Source organism: Monodon monoceros, unplaced genomic scaffold, assembly GCF_005190385.1.
Source record: "Monodon monoceros isolate NGI ecotype Baffin Bay Population unplaced genomic scaffold, NGI_Narwhal_1 Super_Scaffold_16, whole genome shotgun sequence".
Taxonomy (NCBI): Eukaryota; Metazoa; Chordata; class Mammalia; order Artiodactyla; family Monodontidae; genus Monodon; species Monodon monoceros.
The window spans coordinates 19,456,738-19,473,031 of NW_021703772.1; the positions used below are offsets into that span (position 1 = coordinate 19,456,738).

At 56.0% G+C, this 16,294-nt stretch overlaps 3 protein-coding genes across 6 annotated transcripts; 1 reads left to right on the plus strand and 2 right to left on the minus strand.

Moving 5' to 3' along the window:
* Window positions 1–103: 103 nt before the first annotated feature.
* On the minus strand, window positions 104–2,700 carry LOC114896785 (probable hydrolase PNKD). Its single transcript, XM_029225131.1, has 3 exons — window positions 2,491–2,700; window positions 1,562–1,730; window positions 104–478 (listed from the first exon to the last, which is right to left on the minus strand). The coding sequence occupies exons 1-3, from the start codon at window positions 2,555–2,557 to the stop codon at window positions 286–288; spliced, it is 429 nt and encodes a 142-aa protein (XP_029080964.1). The 5' UTR covers window positions 2,558–2,700; the 3' UTR covers window positions 104–285.
* Window positions 2,701–2,890: 190 nt separating this feature from the next.
* Window positions 2,891–7,957, plus strand: AAMP (angio associated migratory cell protein). Of its 2 annotated transcripts, none has more exons than XM_029225924.1 (11): window positions 2,891–3,128; window positions 3,597–3,749; window positions 4,479–4,598; window positions 5,102–5,241; window positions 5,495–5,639; window positions 5,920–6,003; window positions 6,103–6,218; window positions 6,379–6,482; window positions 6,599–6,689; window positions 6,884–7,038; window positions 7,459–7,957. In XM_029225924.1, exons 1-11 carry the CDS (start codon window positions 3,008–3,010, stop codon window positions 7,532–7,534), a joined length of 1,305 nt encoding a protein of 434 aa, XP_029081757.1. In that variant the 5' UTR covers window positions 2,891–3,007; the 3' UTR covers window positions 7,535–7,957. The 2 variants fall into 2 exon arrangements, with proteins under 2 accessions (XP_029081757.1, XP_029081756.1); XM_029225923.1 differs by having other exon boundaries at window positions 3,594–3,749; window positions 7,459–7,956.
* A 243-nt stretch (window positions 7,958–8,200) lies between these two features.
* On the minus strand, window positions 8,201–16,292 carry GPBAR1 (G protein-coupled bile acid receptor 1). Of its 3 annotated transcripts, none has more exons than XM_029224815.1 (4): window positions 16,118–16,292; window positions 11,717–11,880; window positions 11,052–11,247; window positions 8,201–9,380 (listed from the first exon to the last, which is right to left on the minus strand). In XM_029224815.1, the coding sequence occupies exons 2-4, from the start codon at window positions 11,770–11,772 to the stop codon at window positions 8,346–8,348; spliced, it is 1,287 nt and encodes a 428-aa protein (XP_029080648.1). In that variant the 5' UTR covers window positions 11,773–11,880; window positions 16,118–16,292; the 3' UTR covers window positions 8,201–8,345. The 3 variants fall into 3 exon arrangements, with proteins under 3 accessions (XP_029080648.1, XP_029080649.1, XP_029080650.1); XM_029224816.1 differs by lacking the exon at window positions 16,118–16,292 and adding an exon at window positions 12,180–12,653; XM_029224817.1 differs by lacking the exon at window positions 11,717–11,880 and having other exon boundaries at window positions 16,118–16,162.
* Window positions 16,293–16,294: the final 2 nt, after the last annotated feature.

Consider the following 16,294-nt stretch of genomic DNA (forward strand, 5'->3'; position numbering starts at 1 on the left):
TTCAGCCTGGAACACTGAGGCTTCTGTGAGAGGGAGCACACATGAGTAACCAACCCCACACTCTGCCCCTCCCATCCCAAGGGACTCACAAACCCAGTCCTGGTTCCTTTCCACTCAAACACTCAGTAACTTTATTTGCCTTTGGCTGGTTTCTCGGGAGGGATGGGGCTGGCAGCAGCCTGGGCTTCATGCGCCCTCCGGTGGGCCTCAGAGGCAAAGACCAGAAAGGACTTGACAGTCTGGAGGCCACAATCAATACAGTCTAGGGGAGGGTGGCAGTGTTCCTCACCACTGCACCCGGGACCCAGCTTCAGGAGTCGGGGCATGATGGGAGGAGGCCCTGAACCTCTGGCTCTCATACTCGCCCGTGTTGGATGCCCGCATGTTCTGCCGAGCCTTCATCTGCTTCAAACGGTCCTTGTCCACTTCCCGCTTGGTGAGGATGAAGAGGAGGATACCACAGGGGAAGCCGATGGCCCTAGGGGTGGGGAGATGTGCACGGGGTTTGGGGAGGGGCCAAGCCTGAGCCAGAGGAGCTGGGGAGAATCTCATTCCAGCCTCACCAATTGCACGAACACTGCAATACCACTCGCATCTATTCAGCCTCTGTGCTGGCTGCTGGAGGGTCCCACTCGAATCAGATCCTGTCGCTGCCCTGCTCAAAACCCCGTAATAGCTCTCTTATCACTTCCTGGCCAAGTTCAAACTCCTAGGCACGGCACAAAAGGGCCAGTGTGGTTGGGTCTCTGCCCACCTCGTCATTCCTTTCCCCTTTATCCTGACACTCCTCAGCATGAGCCCTGCCATCTCCTGCTGTAGCAACTGTGCAAGATTTTCCAGACAGCCCATCCTCTTTCCCTCTCCAAGTCCTGGCAAAGATTCCCTCTGCCTAAACCACCCCATACCCCCTCCCAGACTCCCCTTCTTAATCTGAGTAACTGCTACGTGGGAGGCACTTCAGTGTGGGGAAAGGTCATGGAGTCACAAGACCTGGTGAGAATCCAGCTCTGAGCCTCAGTTCCCTCCTCTGTAAAATGGGGATGTCCTATTTATCTCAGAAAGACTAAAACATTACGCGATAAAGTACTGGCACACCTTAGGTGCTGGAAAAAATGTTAATTTTCCCCCTCTTTTTCTTTCAATATTGATCAATAATATGTATTAAGATCAGAGTTAGATTCAAATAACAATGCACTGAACACCTTGTAGGTGCTACTACTATACAACTAATATAATCCCGCGTGATCTCAATTAAATCTCCATTAAAATCTCAATTGGGTCTTGCCCCAAGCTCCCAAAAGAGAGGATGAGGCCAGGGACCCAAATATGAATCAGATTAGCTCAGCTCACTCCACAGAAAACCCACTATCTCTCCAATTTCACATACTTTCCCAACTCCCTCCCCTGCCCCAGTCCTCTGAGATTCCAGTCCTCACACCCAGCAATCCGGTCTCCGCAACCTTGGATTCAGCTCACCACCTGAAACTTGGAGAAGTTTCTGGGTTCCACCCTCCCCTGATGCCACTCCCCACTGGTGGGCAAAGGGTTAGTTAAAACTCACCAGGCTAGTCCCACAGCTTTCATTGGGTTCTTGCCCCTCTTTCTGGGAATGTATTCCAGTTCAGGGGATAGGGGCTCAGGCTCCTCCTTGCACTCTGGGGAGCTGTGGCTTTGCAGTGCCCGGGTCCTGTTCTGGGAAGCCTTGTTAGCTGTGGCTCCTGAGAGAATCCCTGTGGATGGAGGCAAGGAAGGTGGGTAAGAGAAGGTGAGAAGAAAGCCCGGGGAAGGAATGGCTGAGATCTGAGGAAGGGGAGTGACTGCAGTTTGGAGTAACAAGTACCAGGGTAAGTCCAGAGGGAAATGGGAAAATCGCCATCGAGGTGGCACCTTTGAAAGCCACTTCCACGTCACTGCGGGCTCATTACCCTGGTGCCAGGAGAGCGAGCTTTGCTGTTCTTCATCTCATCAGACGACAGGATGTGAAGGACTGCAGTGGGGCTCACATTGAGACGTATGAAGGAAATCCGAGAAATGGTTTTCAAACTGCAGAATGTTAGCACTGGAAGGGAGCTTAAAGGTAGTCTACTCCATCCCCTCATTTTATAGAAGAGAAAACTGAAGCCCCAAGAGACGAACTGCTTCGCCCAAGGTCAAACTGCTAATTATCCGGGGCTAGAACCCAAGCCTCCAGAAGCCCAGGGCTCTTTCCTCTGCACTGCGGTGAGTGTGAAACACCTGGAGCACGGGAGTCTAAAAGGCTTCCTTGGGGCTCCCTTTCGCTGCAAGACCCCAGAGGTGTCGTGTAACGGGAAGGCTAAGGGATGGACTGGGTGACCTCTAGAGAGCATCTTTTAGCTCCCAGACTCTTTAAGATCCTGCAGAGGGGTGCGGGCAGCAATCGACAGCCCCGACCTCCTGCTATCGCCGAGCGGGATGTGAGTAAAAGGGTGCCCCCTGCAGTCCGGCCCTCCCCGGGGTCCCTCTCCTTACCCCGGAGGACGCGGGCATTTCTCGCCCCCCGGCCCTTCAGCGCCGTAGCAGCTACCACCGCCGCCATGTTCAGATCCCACCCCCCTTCACCGCGCTCCCCGCCGGGAATTGTAGTTTGCGTAAGGGGCCTCCCCCGCTCTTCCCGTCCAGCCTACAGACCAGAAACTACATCTCCCAGAAGCCCGCGGAAACAGACCCGGGAGAACTACTATTCCCAGGAGAGACCCCGGAGGCGCGCACGCTCGCTTGTTGCCCTCCTGTTGGGGGCGGAGTCAGGTCGGGCGGAGTTGGGTTCTCCTCTCCACGCCCCGGCTCCGTCTCCCAACTCTGCCCTGTGACTGGTGGTTAAGCCAGCCCACCCCCTTCTCTATTGGTCGAGAGGCCGTCGCTCTCCCTGCCGGGGAGTCGCGTACGCCTACTTCCTCCCGGGAGGAGGGGCTCGAGTTCCGCGTCGTCGCGCAGAGCTGACTCTGGGAGGCGTTTGGGCCCAGAGAAGTGGGTTCGCCGCTTGCGCCGCATGGAGTCAGAATCGGAAAGCGGGGCCACAGCTGACACCCCTCCACTGGAGACCCTAAGCTTCCATGGTGATGAAGAGATTATCGAGGTGGTAGAACTGGATCCCGGTCCGCCGGACCCGGGTGAGAGCTGCCGACCCTCGGGCCACGGGACAGGAGGCGCTCACCACTGGCCTTTGACCCCTGCTTCTCTCTCTCCCCACCCCACCCCCACCCCACCACCCACCACCCACCACCCCACCGGTCATTCCTACCGACCTCCTTCGCCCTTCCCCTCTCCCCCAACCCCACACTTAGTTCTCAGGCCTGGCCGGGGTGGGGGTTCCTCTGACGCCTCCCCTGGCCCTTCCCCTCACACACCCCCCCTTCCCATCATTCCCTCGCTCCTCCCTTCCCACACGGTCCCTGGCCAACCCCAGGTCCACAGACCTCTCCTGTCCTCCGTCCCATACGCCCTCTCCCCCTGCCGTTTCACCCCTTCTGTCTGACCTCACCTTGCCCTCTTGCCACACGACCACCCCAGCCTCCCCGCACTTCCCATCCCTCTTACCGCCTGCCGAACCCCATCTTTTAACCCTCTCCCCAAAGCAGACGATCTGGCCCAGGAGATGGAAGATGTGGACTTTGAGGAAGAGGAAGAGGAAGATGGCAATGAGGAGGGCTGGGTTCTGGAACCCCAGGAAGGGGTGGTCGGCAGCATGGAGGGCCCAGACGATAGCGAAGTCACCTTTGCATTGCACTCGGGTAGGTCTCTGAGGAGATCCATCGTAAACCCAGTCCAGGTGGGCATTTGAGCATCATCCATCCGCTGTGTCGGGAGCATTATGAGGGACACAGCGGTGGGAAAATGCTGGCCTTGCCCTGGAGGAGCTCACAGGTAGGGGGGCAGTATGATGGAATGGAGGAGGGCTTGGCTCCTGGAGTCAGTTGAGACACTTGGGTTCAAATCCTATCCCAGCTACTCGTCTGTTTATGATCTTTATTAAAGTCTCTGGGTTTTAGTTTCCTTTTAAAAAGTTGTCACTGGTAAAAGTTCTTTTATTGTGAATTACACGTAATAGTACCTTTTGGAGCATGTTTTAGATAATCCTCTTAAATATTAGCTCTTAATAAGGAACCAGGAACATGACGCTTTCCTCACTCAGACCCCAGACTGGTGGCATCCCATGCTGAGAATTGTAAGCGCTGCACATGTACCTTTCTCTTGTCCGTGGCATCAGTGTGGGGTGGTGAAGGGAACAGCACTGGAGGGGGATCTGTCCTGGAGAAGGACGTAGAGTTCGGCAAGCTTGGGGAGGGATTTCTCCGACAACCTGATGCTTGAAACTTAGAAGAACTTGGATGCGCCCTTCTTTTCCAGGAGGAAAGAAGTGTTACTTTGGGTGGAAGGGGGTGGGCTTCCCAAAGGTCCCAAAGGACAGAATCCTGGGTGGGAGCCCTGTCTCCTTACTCATGGAGTATCTCTTGGGACAGCATCTGTGTTTTGTGTGAGCCTGGACCCCAAGACCAACACCTTGGCAGTGACAGGGGGCGAAGATGACAAAGCCTTTGTGTGGAGGCTCAGCGATGGGGAACTGCTCTTTGAGTGTGCAGGTGAGCGGGCCTGGGTGAGGTCCTGCCCCTTTGGAGGTCTTAGGGGGCTGGCCTGCAGCGGCTGTGCATCCAATAGCCATGGACTCCCGTTTTGCCAGCTCTCTCCTTGGCCTGAGGGCCCCAAAGAATAAAATGGTCTGTTGTGGGCATAGGGGAGGGAGGCACTGATTGGCGGAGGGAGTCAGGGAAAGGCCTGGGAGGAGGTGACACTAGTGAAGGAGAATTGGGGCAGGAAGGAGGCTGTGAGTATTTCAGGCAGAGATGTGGAGCGGACAGAATGGGGAAGACATAGGCCTGGGGTATACATGGTTGAGTGGGAGGCCAGCAGTGTCTCCCCTGGGGAGACATGGGGATGTTGGCTCCTGGAGCAGCTCTGAGTTTGGTTAGGACCCATCCTTTTTTTCCCCAGCTGGTCCTTTCTGGGGGCCAGATACCTGGGTCCCGTGTCCCCAGCACCAGGTACGCTGATGCTGTCTTCTCTTCCTGCCCACGCTTCTCTGCAGGCCACAAAGACTCTGTGACCTGTGCTGCTTTCAGTCACGACTCTACCCTGGTGGCCACAGGGGACATGAGTGGCCTCTTAAAAGTGTGGCAGGTGGACACCAAGGAGGAGGTCTGGTCTTTTGAAGCAGGAGATCTGGAGGTGAGGTCATCAGAGTGGGATTCAACTCTGAGGGCCGGGGGAGGGGTGAGACCCTGGGGGTCCGTGCCACCTTGAGCAGACCAAGCCAGCTCTGAGCCGGTACACTCCCAGAGTACAGCAAGAATGTCTAGGCCCATTCCCTGGGATGTCCCTGCTGACTGAGAAGCGGGGAAAACTTGGCAGAGCTCATGGGGCAGACTCCTAGGTGAGATGGGGTGAGGGGCCTCCCTCTTGAGCCTTTGTCTCTGCCCAGTGGATGGAGTGGCACTCTCGGGCGCCTGTCCTACTGGCGGGCACGGCTGACGGCAACACCTGGATGTGGAAGGTCCCGAATGGTGACTGCAAGACCTTCCAGGGCCCCAACTGCCCAGCCACCTGTGGCCGAGTCCTCCCTGATGGTGAGAGCAGCTTTCCTGAGTGCAGAGAGGTGGGGACCAGGGTTACGCGTCTCCCTGGCTCCCTCCTGGGCCACCGCCAGCAAACTCTGAGGCCTGCTCTTGGGAGCACTGACCTCCCAGGCCCCAGAGCAGACAGCTCCCCCTTTCCACCCGGAACTGGGTCTTCCCTGGGGCACTGTGTGTTCCCTCACTTCCTTGCTCCCGTCCCCTCCCTCCCCTGCTGATATGTCTGAGCGTGCTATCTGTTCTTCTCTCTTCATCTCCATCTCGGGCCCTTTAGGGAAGCGAGCTGTGGTTGGCTATGAAGATGGCACCATCCGGGTTTGGGACCTGAAGCAGGGAAACTCTATCCATGTACTAAAAGGTATCTGGGGTGGGGAAAGTGTTAACCTAGGCCTTTGTGGGGCAGGGGCTGAGACCTGGGACAGGATGAAATCCGACTTATTCCTCCGCTTCATCCTAGGGACCGAGGGTCACCAAGGCCCTCTGACCTGTGTTGCCACCAACCAGGATGGCAGCCTGATCCTCACTGGCTCTGTGGACTGCCAGGCCAAGCTGGTCAGTGCCACCACTGGCAAGGTGAGTGGGACCTGGAGCCTGGCTCTGGGGCCTCCGCTTTCCGCGTCTCCTCCCCTTTGTCTCTTATTCTTCACCCAGCCTCCTTGCCCCACTGCCTTTCTTTTCTTAATAGAGGACCATGTTTCCAGGCTCTTCTCTGATCCTCTCCCCTGGCTCATAGGTGGTGGGCGTTTTCAGACCCGAGACCGTGGCCTCCCAGCCCAATCTGGGAGAAGGGGAGGAGAGCGAGTCCAACTCCGTGGAGTCCTTGGGCTTTTGCAGTGTGTGAGTGTGAGCGGTGCCTCAGCCTGACACAAGAGCAGGGAGCTTGGGGGAGGGGGCCTGGGCTGGGGGCCCCGAGTCCAGGCCCCTCCACGAGCTGTCATGTCTCCTCTGCCCAGGATGCCTCTGGCAGCTGTTGGCTACCTGGATGGGACCTTGGCCATCTATGACCTGTCTACGCAGACCCTCAGGCACCAGTGTCAGCACCAGGTACAGGCAGCCTGGAGCCATGGCCACGGCCATGGGAATCCCAGGTCTCTGGGAGCGTCTGCCCCAGACCTGGCTCCTGTCTGGTCCTTCCCTATGGCCCATAGTCCCTCCCTCCTTCCTTGAGAGTTGGGAGCAGGTGCCTGTCAGCTCTCCCGCCCCTGACCGCATGCCGCTTCTGCCGTACCCTGCTGCAGTCGGGCATCGTGCAGCTGCTGTGGGAGGCAGGCACCGCCGTGGTTTACACTTGCAGCCTGGACGGCATCGTGCGCCTCTGGGACGCTCGGACCGGCCGCCTGCTTACTGACTACCGGGGCCACACGGCCGAGATCCTGGACTTTGCTCTCAGCAAGTAAGTGAATTGGGCAAGGGCTGGGGTCTCTGTGTGTTTGGAAGGTGGGAATAGCCCATGGGGGGTCACAGGGTCCTTAGGGTGTAGGGGGCAGCTGGGCCCCAAGGCCTGGGCCTGCCTGTGAGGCAGGAGAGCTGGCAGGCCTGCGGGAGTCATCTTCCGTTGACCGTGCGGCCTCACATCTCATCCCCCGGGCGCAGGGGCTGGGACCCCTTCCCCCATGCGGGCGGCTCTCCTCTGATCCCCTTGCCGGTTGCTGGCTTCAGGCGTGTTCACTGGGTGTGGGTCCGCCCAGCGCCAGGCACTAGGGGTCTGGAGTTGAGGATGAGCTGCAGGAGGTCCCCAGAGGGCCCCTGGGTGGTGGGCCTGGGGTGGGCCTGAGGTCTTCCAGTCCCTCCCAGCTGTGTCTTCTGTCCACAGAGATGCCTCCCTGGTGGTGACCACGTCAGGAGACCACAAAGCAAAAGTATTTTGTGTCCAGAGGCCTGACCGCTAACGGCTGCAGCCTCTGCTTTGTGTCTGGTGTGGAGGGGGCACAGAGACCCCTATCAGCAGAGGCGGTAGGGTAGGAGGGAAGAGGAGGGGACGGGCCTCGGACTCACTTTCCAACCACTTCAAACTGACTTGCCCCCTCTCTGTCCCTTTCTTCTCTTAAGAGACCCACCCCTCGGGCCCCTCCTTCCTGCCCTCTCCCTTGTAGTCCTCACCCAGACCTGGCAGGCCCTTCAGAGGGAGGTTCAGACCTCTTTCTCTTTCACTTCCTTTGCTGGTGTGAGCCATGGGGGTGTGTATTTGTATGTGGGGAGTAGGTCTTCGAAGTTCCCGTTCTTTCCCTTCCCAAGTCTCTGGGGGCGGAAAGGAGGAAGAGATATTAGTTAACAGATTTTAAAAATGTAAATAAAATATACTTCCCAGAGACGTGTCTGTGTGGATTTCGTGGTGGCCGGACATGAGGAGGAACCAGTGAGGGGCGTGTCAGGGTGAGGCTCCCTGCCACATCTGCTGGATCTCAAGGTGCCTCAGCTCACCCCCTCAGGCAGCAGCATGCTCACCTACAGCTGCCTGCCTGTCTGGAACTGGAATCTCCCTGGATCCTCTAGGTTCTTTCCGCAGCTGTTCGCCTGTCCCTCCCTTGCTAAGATGTGGAATGAGATAACCACAGCTGGGAGCCAGGGGAGCTTTATTCAGTCAGGGTGGGGTCGTATAGGGGCAGGGTCTCTGATCCAGAGGTGCGGGGATAAGTGGAGATGGGCTTGGTGGCCAAGATGGACGGATGCTTCTAGTAGGAACGAGCAGGGGCCCCTCCCCTAGTTCAAGTCGAGGTCCATGCTGCTTTGGTTGCGGGTGTGGTAGGCGGGGCTGGGTCCAGGACTGCCCTGGGGTCTTCCCCGCAGCACCCGGAGCCACCTCTGGGCGGCCGCCCTCCAGGGGGCCGTGTAGCGCTGATCACCCAGCCCCATGGCCACGGGCACGGCCGCCGCACTGGCGCTGCCCAGGGAGATGAGGGACAGCAGAGTTCCGGGCCCCAGCGGCGGGCGCTGCTCATAGGCCAGGACGGAGAGGAGCAGGGTGGCCACGTAGGGCCCCCAGCATAGCCCGAAGAGCAACGTGGCTCCAGCCTGTGCCCTGGCCTGCCGCCAGGTGAGGGCGCGGGCCAGGGCCGAGGGCGCGCCGCGGCACACGGCCCGCTCCAGCCGGCGGATGTCCTGCAGCTGACGGCGGGCGGTGGCCAGCACGTGGACCGAGAGAAGGGCGGCAGCGCCCACGGCGGGCAGCAGGAGCCCATAGACTTCGAGGTAGAGGTAGGGGGCTGGGAAGACAGCCTGGGAGCTGCAGTTGGCCCCAGGGGCCCAGTGGTTCCAGCCCAGGGCAGGCAGGCCGGCAAAGAGCAGGGGGCCAGCCCAGGTGAGGAGCAGGGCCATCCGAGTGCTCCCGCGGGGCCGCAGAGGCCGCAGCACTGCCATGTAGCGCTCCCCGTGCACCAGTAGGAGGTTGGCAAGCAGGGAGAGGAAGGAGAAATTGGGAGCCAAGTAGAGGAAGAGGCAGGACCAGTAGCCTCGGCGGCTCTGGTTCCATAGGCCTGGCAGCACGGGCAGCGCCAGCCCGGTGAGCAGCCCGGCCAGCAGCAGGCTCAGGAAGAAGCAGCCAGCGGGTGGGCCGCGCAGGCGGTGGTCCCTGGCGATGCCCAGGGCCAGGAACAGGTTGGCAGCGACGATGAGGCTTGCCAGGGCCAGGGAGAGCCCCAGGGCCCCTGCGGGAATGGGGCTGGGCATCTCCCTGGTGCTGTTGGGTGTCATCTTGGGCCTGGGGACGGGGGAGGCCTGGAGCAACAGCGGGCATGCCTAGATGGAAGATGGGGCAGCCGGAGTTAGGGTGGGGCTGCAGGTCACTGTCTGCTCGGCAAGGCTGCACATTAATCCAGAGGTCGCAGACCAACAGACTGTGGGCCATATCCTGTTCGCTGATACACATTTTCCCCCCAATGAATCGCCAATTAAAATTTACATAAAAATTCCTATTTTGGGCTTAAAGAAAATCAGGTCCTGCCTGTATGATAGCAACCAGCTGGAGTTGAGTTGTGGCTGCCTTCAGACAGCTCCCACAGTCCCCACCCAGCCCCCTCGCCCATTTCTGTTATCTGTCTGGTCCTCTCTGGGCAGCTGTGTTTATGCCTCTGTTTAGGCTGAAAAGTGGACCCACCCATCCCCAAAGCATTTTGACCATCCCTGCCTCCACCAGGTGAGGCATCTAACAAATTAGCTGACAGGATAGGATAGGGTCTGGCTGGTGTGTAGTGGTCCTCTGGCCAGCCAACAGTTGATGGCCTCCTTCGGGCTGGGGCCAGAGCCGGGACAAGGGACTCGGGGTGGGTGCTAAATGAAGGAGGGCGGTCCTTGTCTTCAGATGCTCGCAGGCTCGTGGGCACCCGTGCATTAAGAGGCGGTAGGTTGCTAAGGATTCGGGGTGCAGGTAGGGGCAGAAGTCACCCTGAGGCAGGGCTCACTGAGTTAGTGATGAGGCCAGGGCAATGGGTGGCAGCAAGGGGTTGCCCGGTCCCTTGCACCTCCCCTCCATCCGCCTTGTCACCAGTTACACCTCAGTGAGCAGCCTCCAGGTAGGACTTCCAGCCCATAAACTTGACGCGTCCCTACCTCTCTAGCAACAGGGCCTTTCCTGGGAACTGGAGGAGGGGAGGAGTTGCTGGGAGGGGGGAGGGTTGGCAGTGAATGTGCAGATGCCGGCGGCAGAGGGCTGAAGCGAGCCCAGAGAGGGAGGAGGAGCCGCTGGGCAGGGCCTGGCCTCTCTGTGGCTCTGACCTGTCTCAGTCCTCCCATGCCCTGTCCCCACTGCCACATCATAGGGATGGGGGACAGGGGAGGGGTCCTGGGCCCTGTGGGAACTCCTGCTTCTGTCAACGGGAGCAGCCGCTGTTGCTAGGATTAAAGTCAAGAGGGAAAGGATTCCTACCTGCCCCCTCCCCCGGGTCAGAGGATTAGAGGGCCCCACGGCCACCCTGAGCGCAGGAGATGTTGCCCCTTCTGTCCCCAGCTCCCCTCAGGCCCCCCCCAAGCTTCTGCACCCCTTTACCCTCAGCTTCTGTTTCTTCTTCCTCAACCTCCCCCAGTGCCGTCCGCTGGGAACATCTTTGCCTCTCCAGCGCCCCTCCAGTTTCTCTTCCCCTTCATCCCTGCACTGTCAACTTTATTAAACCCCAGGAGACCTCAGAGTCCGTTACTTCAAACCTGGACTCTGGAGTCATGGGCTGGAGCTCCCAGCTCTTCGCTGGAGTGAGTCTCCCACCCTACCTCCAACAGACCAGCGAGAAAGGCAGGGTCAGCCGCCAGGGCGATTTCCCAGCAGTCTTATGGGTGTGCTGGCTGTGTGACCTGCACAACCCGGAGGCTCTGGTGGCTCGGGCTGCGTGCAATGGCCTCTGCAAGATCTGGGGTCGAGGTCTCCAGGTGTGGCCCCGGGGGCCGGGTGGGGAAGGGGGAGAGGGGGTAGCTACTCACATGGCTGTGAGGGACAGGTGTTGCTCCCCCAGCCTGGGCTTTCCTCTGAGTGTCAGGGAGTTGCCGCAGCCAGCGCTGCAGGGCTTCTGGCGATGTCTGGTGTCCTGACCGGTGAGGGCATGGTACCTCCACTGTGCGAGGACAGCAGGGCCCCGGCTCTCCACTGCTCTCCCTGGCTCTGCCCTCGCCTGGGTTCCTGGAGGGATGGAGCTGAGGCTGGCGGGGATCAGCCTGGCCCCGCCTCTGGGGGGTGGGACCTGGCACACCCTGAGCTGCAGTACTGGGAGGCCTTCCTCCCCTTTCTCCAGTGTCCCCTCCTTACCCTCCTGTACCAGTGGCCCCCTCTCCAGCCACTGGCCGTAGCTTGCCACCAAGAAGGCAGGTCACCCAGCTTGGAGCCCTCTGGCCCGCTACTGCTTAGCTAATCTGAGAAATGCATTCCAGCTAGTGAACAATGATTTAGTCTACCTTCTCCACTTCCCAGCTCATATATTTACATTTTATGGGCCTTAAACCCCTGGAGTGGCCAAGCCAGCTGACAGCGCATTCACCTCTGTAATTCTGCCAGTCCGCATAGTGGTGTGTGTCTGATGGTGGTGGTCGGGGGCGGGGGGGGGGGGGATGTTTGGAATATGAGAATCTTCACTGCCCGCCCTTCCTATCACCTGGTAGGGAATTTCAGCTTATAAAGCCAGGCTTGCCTTCCAGAATCTGGGGTCATTCCACACTTTTCTCAACTACTTTGTGAGTCAAGTTCTGGGCTATGAGGCACAAATAGCTCTGGGGTTGTGACTTGGGGCAAGCTACTTCTGGGCCTCAATTTTCTCACCTGTAAAATGGAAACAAGGAAAACCACCTGTCACTGTTGTTGTGGGGAATACCATGGGATAACATGTAACTGCGTACATCCCAGTACCTGACACCTAATGGGGGAGGGTTCTCAACCAGTGATTCCCTTCCTCCCTCCTCCATGACGACTAAGAGGCATGAGCCAGTGCTGGAATCCGAAAGCCTGGGTTTAAATCTCAGAATCCTTTTTGGATCCTATTTTTTGGCTGTTTAAACAAATTATTAAAGTTCTCCTACTTTAATTTCCTCATCTGTAAAATGGGCTCACACTGCATTCACCTCTTGTGAGACGATATGAGAAAATGTGGGGGGGACTTTGGCAGTCTAGCGGTTAAGACTCTGCGCTTCCACTGCAGGGGACACAGGCTGGATCCCTCGCCGTTGGGATCCTGCATGCTGCCCGGGGCAGCCAAAAAAAAAAAGCGTGTGATAAGGACTTGGGTCAGTGCTCGGCACAGAAGCACACAATGAAAGGGATTTCTGGCCTTCTCTGCACATGCCTTCCCTCCAGCCACCTGTCCCCTCTGAGAATTCCATTGAGAAAGGCTGATAGAGAGCCTTAGCAAGAGGAGAATGACACTTTCACTCCACAGGGAAACACAAGAAACTAGGCAGAGTGAGAGGAAGGGCAAGTTCAAGGCTAGGAAGCCCCAATTTCCAGCTTGTGTCAAGTGACGCTTTGGGGTGAGGGAGACAAGCAGTTACACTCTCTTGAGGCCTGAAGTGGGAGGGAACAGGCTAAAACTGCAGCGAGAAAGCTGGAGGTTAGACATTAGGAAAATGCTCCTTGTAGACGGAGCAAGGGGTTTTCTGTGCTCTCTCGGTGAGACCTGGGCCTGAAGGCCTGAGAGGTCTAGCTCTGCCAACCCTGCACAGCAGTCAGGAGTCCTGGAGAGAAGGACCTCTGTTGGGACAAAAACTGGGAAGAGGAAAGCACCCAGCCTCAAACCCATCCTCAAGGGAGCTGGTGGGTGGGAGGATGCTGCATTCCAGTGGACGCTCTCGGCCCCATGCTATCTGGCGGTGCAGAAGTCAGAGGCTCTGGGAGAGTTCACCCTGGGGCCTTGACAGAAGTGGGAGTGGGGCCTCTCATGTTGGATTGCCAGGAATAAACAGACCTCCTTCTGTTCCCAGCCCTGGCCTCCTCCCTGCAGGATCCAAGATGTCTGTGTTTCTTCTTCACTATTCTGTCTAAACACTGTGTGGGATGACGTGTAAAGGAGAACAAGTTCGGGAGCCAGAGCCGGGGAGCCTGGGTTCTGTCCTCAGCTCAGCCCTGTTTCCTCCTTATTGGATCATTTAGTTCCTCTCTGTTCCATCAGTCCCTGGGACTGACTTATCCCCAGCCTTCTCTCCTTCGCCCACAAGAGGGCTCTGGTGCAGACAGTTTTCAGATGCTCCATCCAGCGGATCTGTGGGCCCTAGAGTTCCCCACCTCAGTCCCCGTTCTCCTCTCACGTAGAGCCTGTATCATGGTGTCCAATCTGGACTGTGGCAGGAGATCCACCTGGGTCTCCTTCGTGCACCCCATTCTCCTGGAAAGTTTTCTGTCGGCCCTGGGTGGCTCCCCATAGGCTCCGGCTGATGAGCCCTTGGGAGCCTCTGAAGGGCTCTGGGGACAGTCCTGTGACCAAGTCTGGCCAGGATCCTGGCTTCAGGAAGACTTTAAAGTCAGCTATATGGGCAGAGGAAACTCTGGTCCTTCCTGTCAGGGCTAAACGACAGATTCTTCAAGCCTCCCTCGGAGTCACACAAACTGCAGTGCTTTTAGCAATCCCCAGAAGGGGGAAGCATTGAATTCAAAATGGCCCCCAGAGCCGACCCAGGCTTTGGTCTTAGGTCTCTGTAGCTGCTGGGATGAGGGTCCCTCAGGCCTACTGCGAATGAGACTGAAGGGAACTGAAATGGTAACTGTCAAGTATCAGCTCTGGGTAGAAGGGCTGACACAGCAGCTGGCATTACTTCCTCTTCCTGGCTTCAACTTCATGCCCTCTGGTTCCACACCTCCACTTCCTGTTACAGTCTTATTTGCTTTTCCATCAAGCTCCTGGTTCTTAGCTTGCCCAGGTCGCACTTTATCCAAAGTTGGAGCTTCCCACTAACACCCTTCTCACCCCACGCGGCAGTCTGAGGGCCACCAAACAGTGAAAAATATCACCGTTTTTGGTGAGGACCTGAAAAACCCCAATGCAGAGTGACCTTGGTTTATGCTGGACTTGGCTTCTCAGCAGTCCTGCCACTCTGATCCTCTTACGAGTACAAGAATGTAACTAAGATTTATTAGACGGTGTTATCAATGATAATTATAGGCATTATAAATGCCTACAATGCGATAGGCACTTATTATCTGTTCTCTATTCCTTTTTAAGAGCCCTGTGAAATAGGTGGTGTCATGTCCAAAGATGAGGCCATCGGGGCTCAGATTAAGAAATTTACCCAGTCACATAGCTATTAAGTGGTGGAACATGGATTCAAACCCAGGTCTGTCTTAAACACTGCTTCCACCCCTCCAGCTTATATCCCAGCTCATCTATACCTCCCAGGTATGGACCTTTAGGGTAAGGCAGCAAATTAGCAGCAATTGAGACTAGATTCCGTTTTTCGTCACCCACATCCTCTCAGCATGCCGACCCTCAGCTTGAGACCTCCCTCCTCCTACAATTCTATGGGCTTTGGCTGAAGTTACAGTGTGCCTTTGTCCACAAAGGGGACAGAGGGTCCTTGAGAAAGAGTTAACTGTGCCCTGGAAACAGATGAAGACAAAGGAGCATGTCTGGAGAAGGGTTTTCACCAGCATGGGTTTTTATGCTGACAAAGTCTTGGAATTAAGACAATTCCTTAGGGTTTATTAAAAAATATTTAATGCCTCTTTTTCTCCTAACTCCATATTTTCTAAGCAACTCTGGTTTTGCCATTTACAGCACTTTTCAGAAGTCTGATCCCCATTATTGGCAAAATACAGTGAGTTCCAACTTACTAAGGAGTTATGTTCTAAAGTCAGCAGGAGAGCAAAAATAACTTCTGGCCAAAATTACCCTTGCAAACCCCTTCAATAGCTCCTGGGGTACAGAACACATCTATGTCACTGTCTCTCAATAGATCTAATTTAGCCCAGTTTTCCATCCACCAGAAGTAGGTGATGAGGCGCCACATCCCAGGAAAACACTGGGAAGACTCGAAGTGAACTCTCTCCACTGAGAGTCATGCAGCCCCACCAAGCGGACAGCACTCTCCCCAGACACATATTTGTTGAGGGGATGGGAACGTAACTGATCCTGAGTAAAACGAAGCCAGGATAACTAAATGACCTGTTGCTTTTAAATCTGATCATGACCCACAGTAAAAAGACATTTTTACAATCTAGTCAACATGTCTATAACTAAATCAGTACTTACCCTTAATAGGAGTGACGCATTCTGATTAGTATATATATACTATTCTATTTTAAAAAAACGTTGATGAAGTCACACGTGAAAAAAAATGCACGGAAGACACAACACACACACACACACACACACACACACACACACACACACAAATGAGTGTATGCAAAACTGGTGAAGTCTGAGCAAGGCTGGGATTGTGTCAGTGTCAACTTCCTGGCTGTGATATTGCACTACAGAATTTCTGTACTATTTCTTACAACTGCAGTGAATGTACAATTATCTCACAATAGTGTAGGAAATAAAAGTGTCAGGACATTTCACAATTCATTAACAGTCTCAAACCAGTTTGAAACACACTGAACTTGATGGAGACAAAAGGGAAAGCAAGAAGGTAGAAACCATTAGGGTCACCCTTAGACCATTTTAGGTGCCCCTAAAGTTCTTTTCTTCACCAAGCCAACTTTCTGAACCAATTGTATTTTAGGGATCAGTGGGGACAGCAGGATACCTTGCTAGGCTCTGTCCTGTTTATTAGGTAAGCATCTCCCACAGTGAGTTTTGTGGAATGCCAGGCTATTGGGCTCTTGTGTGAGAAAGAAACTGTGCCCAGTTGTTTGCATTAGACCCACAATGACCTGCAGAGCCACACACACCATGAAACACATTTGGGGAAATGTTATACATTATTCAAGATAAAAGGCTTCACCAGAAAACACATTATAAAGTGCCTGTCACTGTCCTGCAAGCTTCTTGGCCACAGCCAAGACTTAGTAACCAAGCTTTACAGTGAGCATGTTTAAGTTTACCCAGAAATGCCAACTAAGAGCTTACCAGTGAGCCATTCTCTCCTCTACAGGGAGGCTGGCGGGGGGTGGGGTGTGGAGGGGCCTCCGGAACCTAAGCTTTTCCAGTGCAGGTTTGCAGGTTCAAGGGCAGTACTGGTGCACACTTCATCCCTCCTCCTCTCTTGTTTGCACTCACAGTCCAGAAACCCAGTGAATTCTCATG

What these genes read in the sequence shown, in the direction of transcription:
- LOC114896785 (XM_029225131.1), bottom strand. Translation starts at nt 2,557, where the DNA reads ATGGCGGCGGTGGTAGCTGCTACGGCGCTGAAGGGCCGGGGGGCGAGA. An exon ending in AAATGCCCGCGTCCTCCGGG is followed by an intron (nt 1,731 to 2,490) that starts GTAAGGAGAGGG and finishes CTCCATCCACAG; the next exon opens with GGATTCTCTCAGGAGCCACA. An exon ending in AAAGCTGTGGGACTAGCCTG is followed by an intron (nt 479 to 1,561) that starts GTGAGTTTTAAC and finishes CCCCACCCCTAG; the next exon opens with GGCCATCGGCTTCCCCTGTG.
- AAMP (XM_029225923.1), top strand. Translation starts at nt 3,008, where the DNA reads ATGGAGTCAGAATCGGAAAGCGGGGCCACAGCTGACACCCCTCCACTG. An exon ending in TCCCGGTCCGCCGGACCCGG is followed by an intron (nt 3,129 to 3,593) that starts GTGAGAGCTGCC and finishes CTCTCCCCAAAG; the next exon opens with CAGACGATCTGGCCCAGGAG. An exon ending in TCAGTGCCACCACTGGCAAG is followed by an intron (nt 6,219 to 6,378) that starts GTGAGTGGGACC and finishes CCTGGCTCATAG; the next exon opens with GTGGTGGGCGTTTTCAGACC.
- GPBAR1 (XM_029224815.1), bottom strand. Translation starts at nt 11,772, where the DNA reads ATGACCCCAGATTCTGGAAGGCAAGCCTGGCTTTATAAGCTGAAATTC. An exon ending in AAGCTGAAATTCCCTACCAG is followed by an intron (nt 11,248 to 11,716) that starts GTGATAGGAAGG and finishes CCATCCCTCCAG; the next exon opens with GAACCCAGGCGAGGGCAGAG. An exon ending in CACCTGTCCCTCACAGCCAT is followed by an intron (nt 9,381 to 11,051) that starts GTGAGTAGCTAC and finishes TCTTCCATCTAG; the next exon opens with GCATGCCCGCTGTTGCTCCA.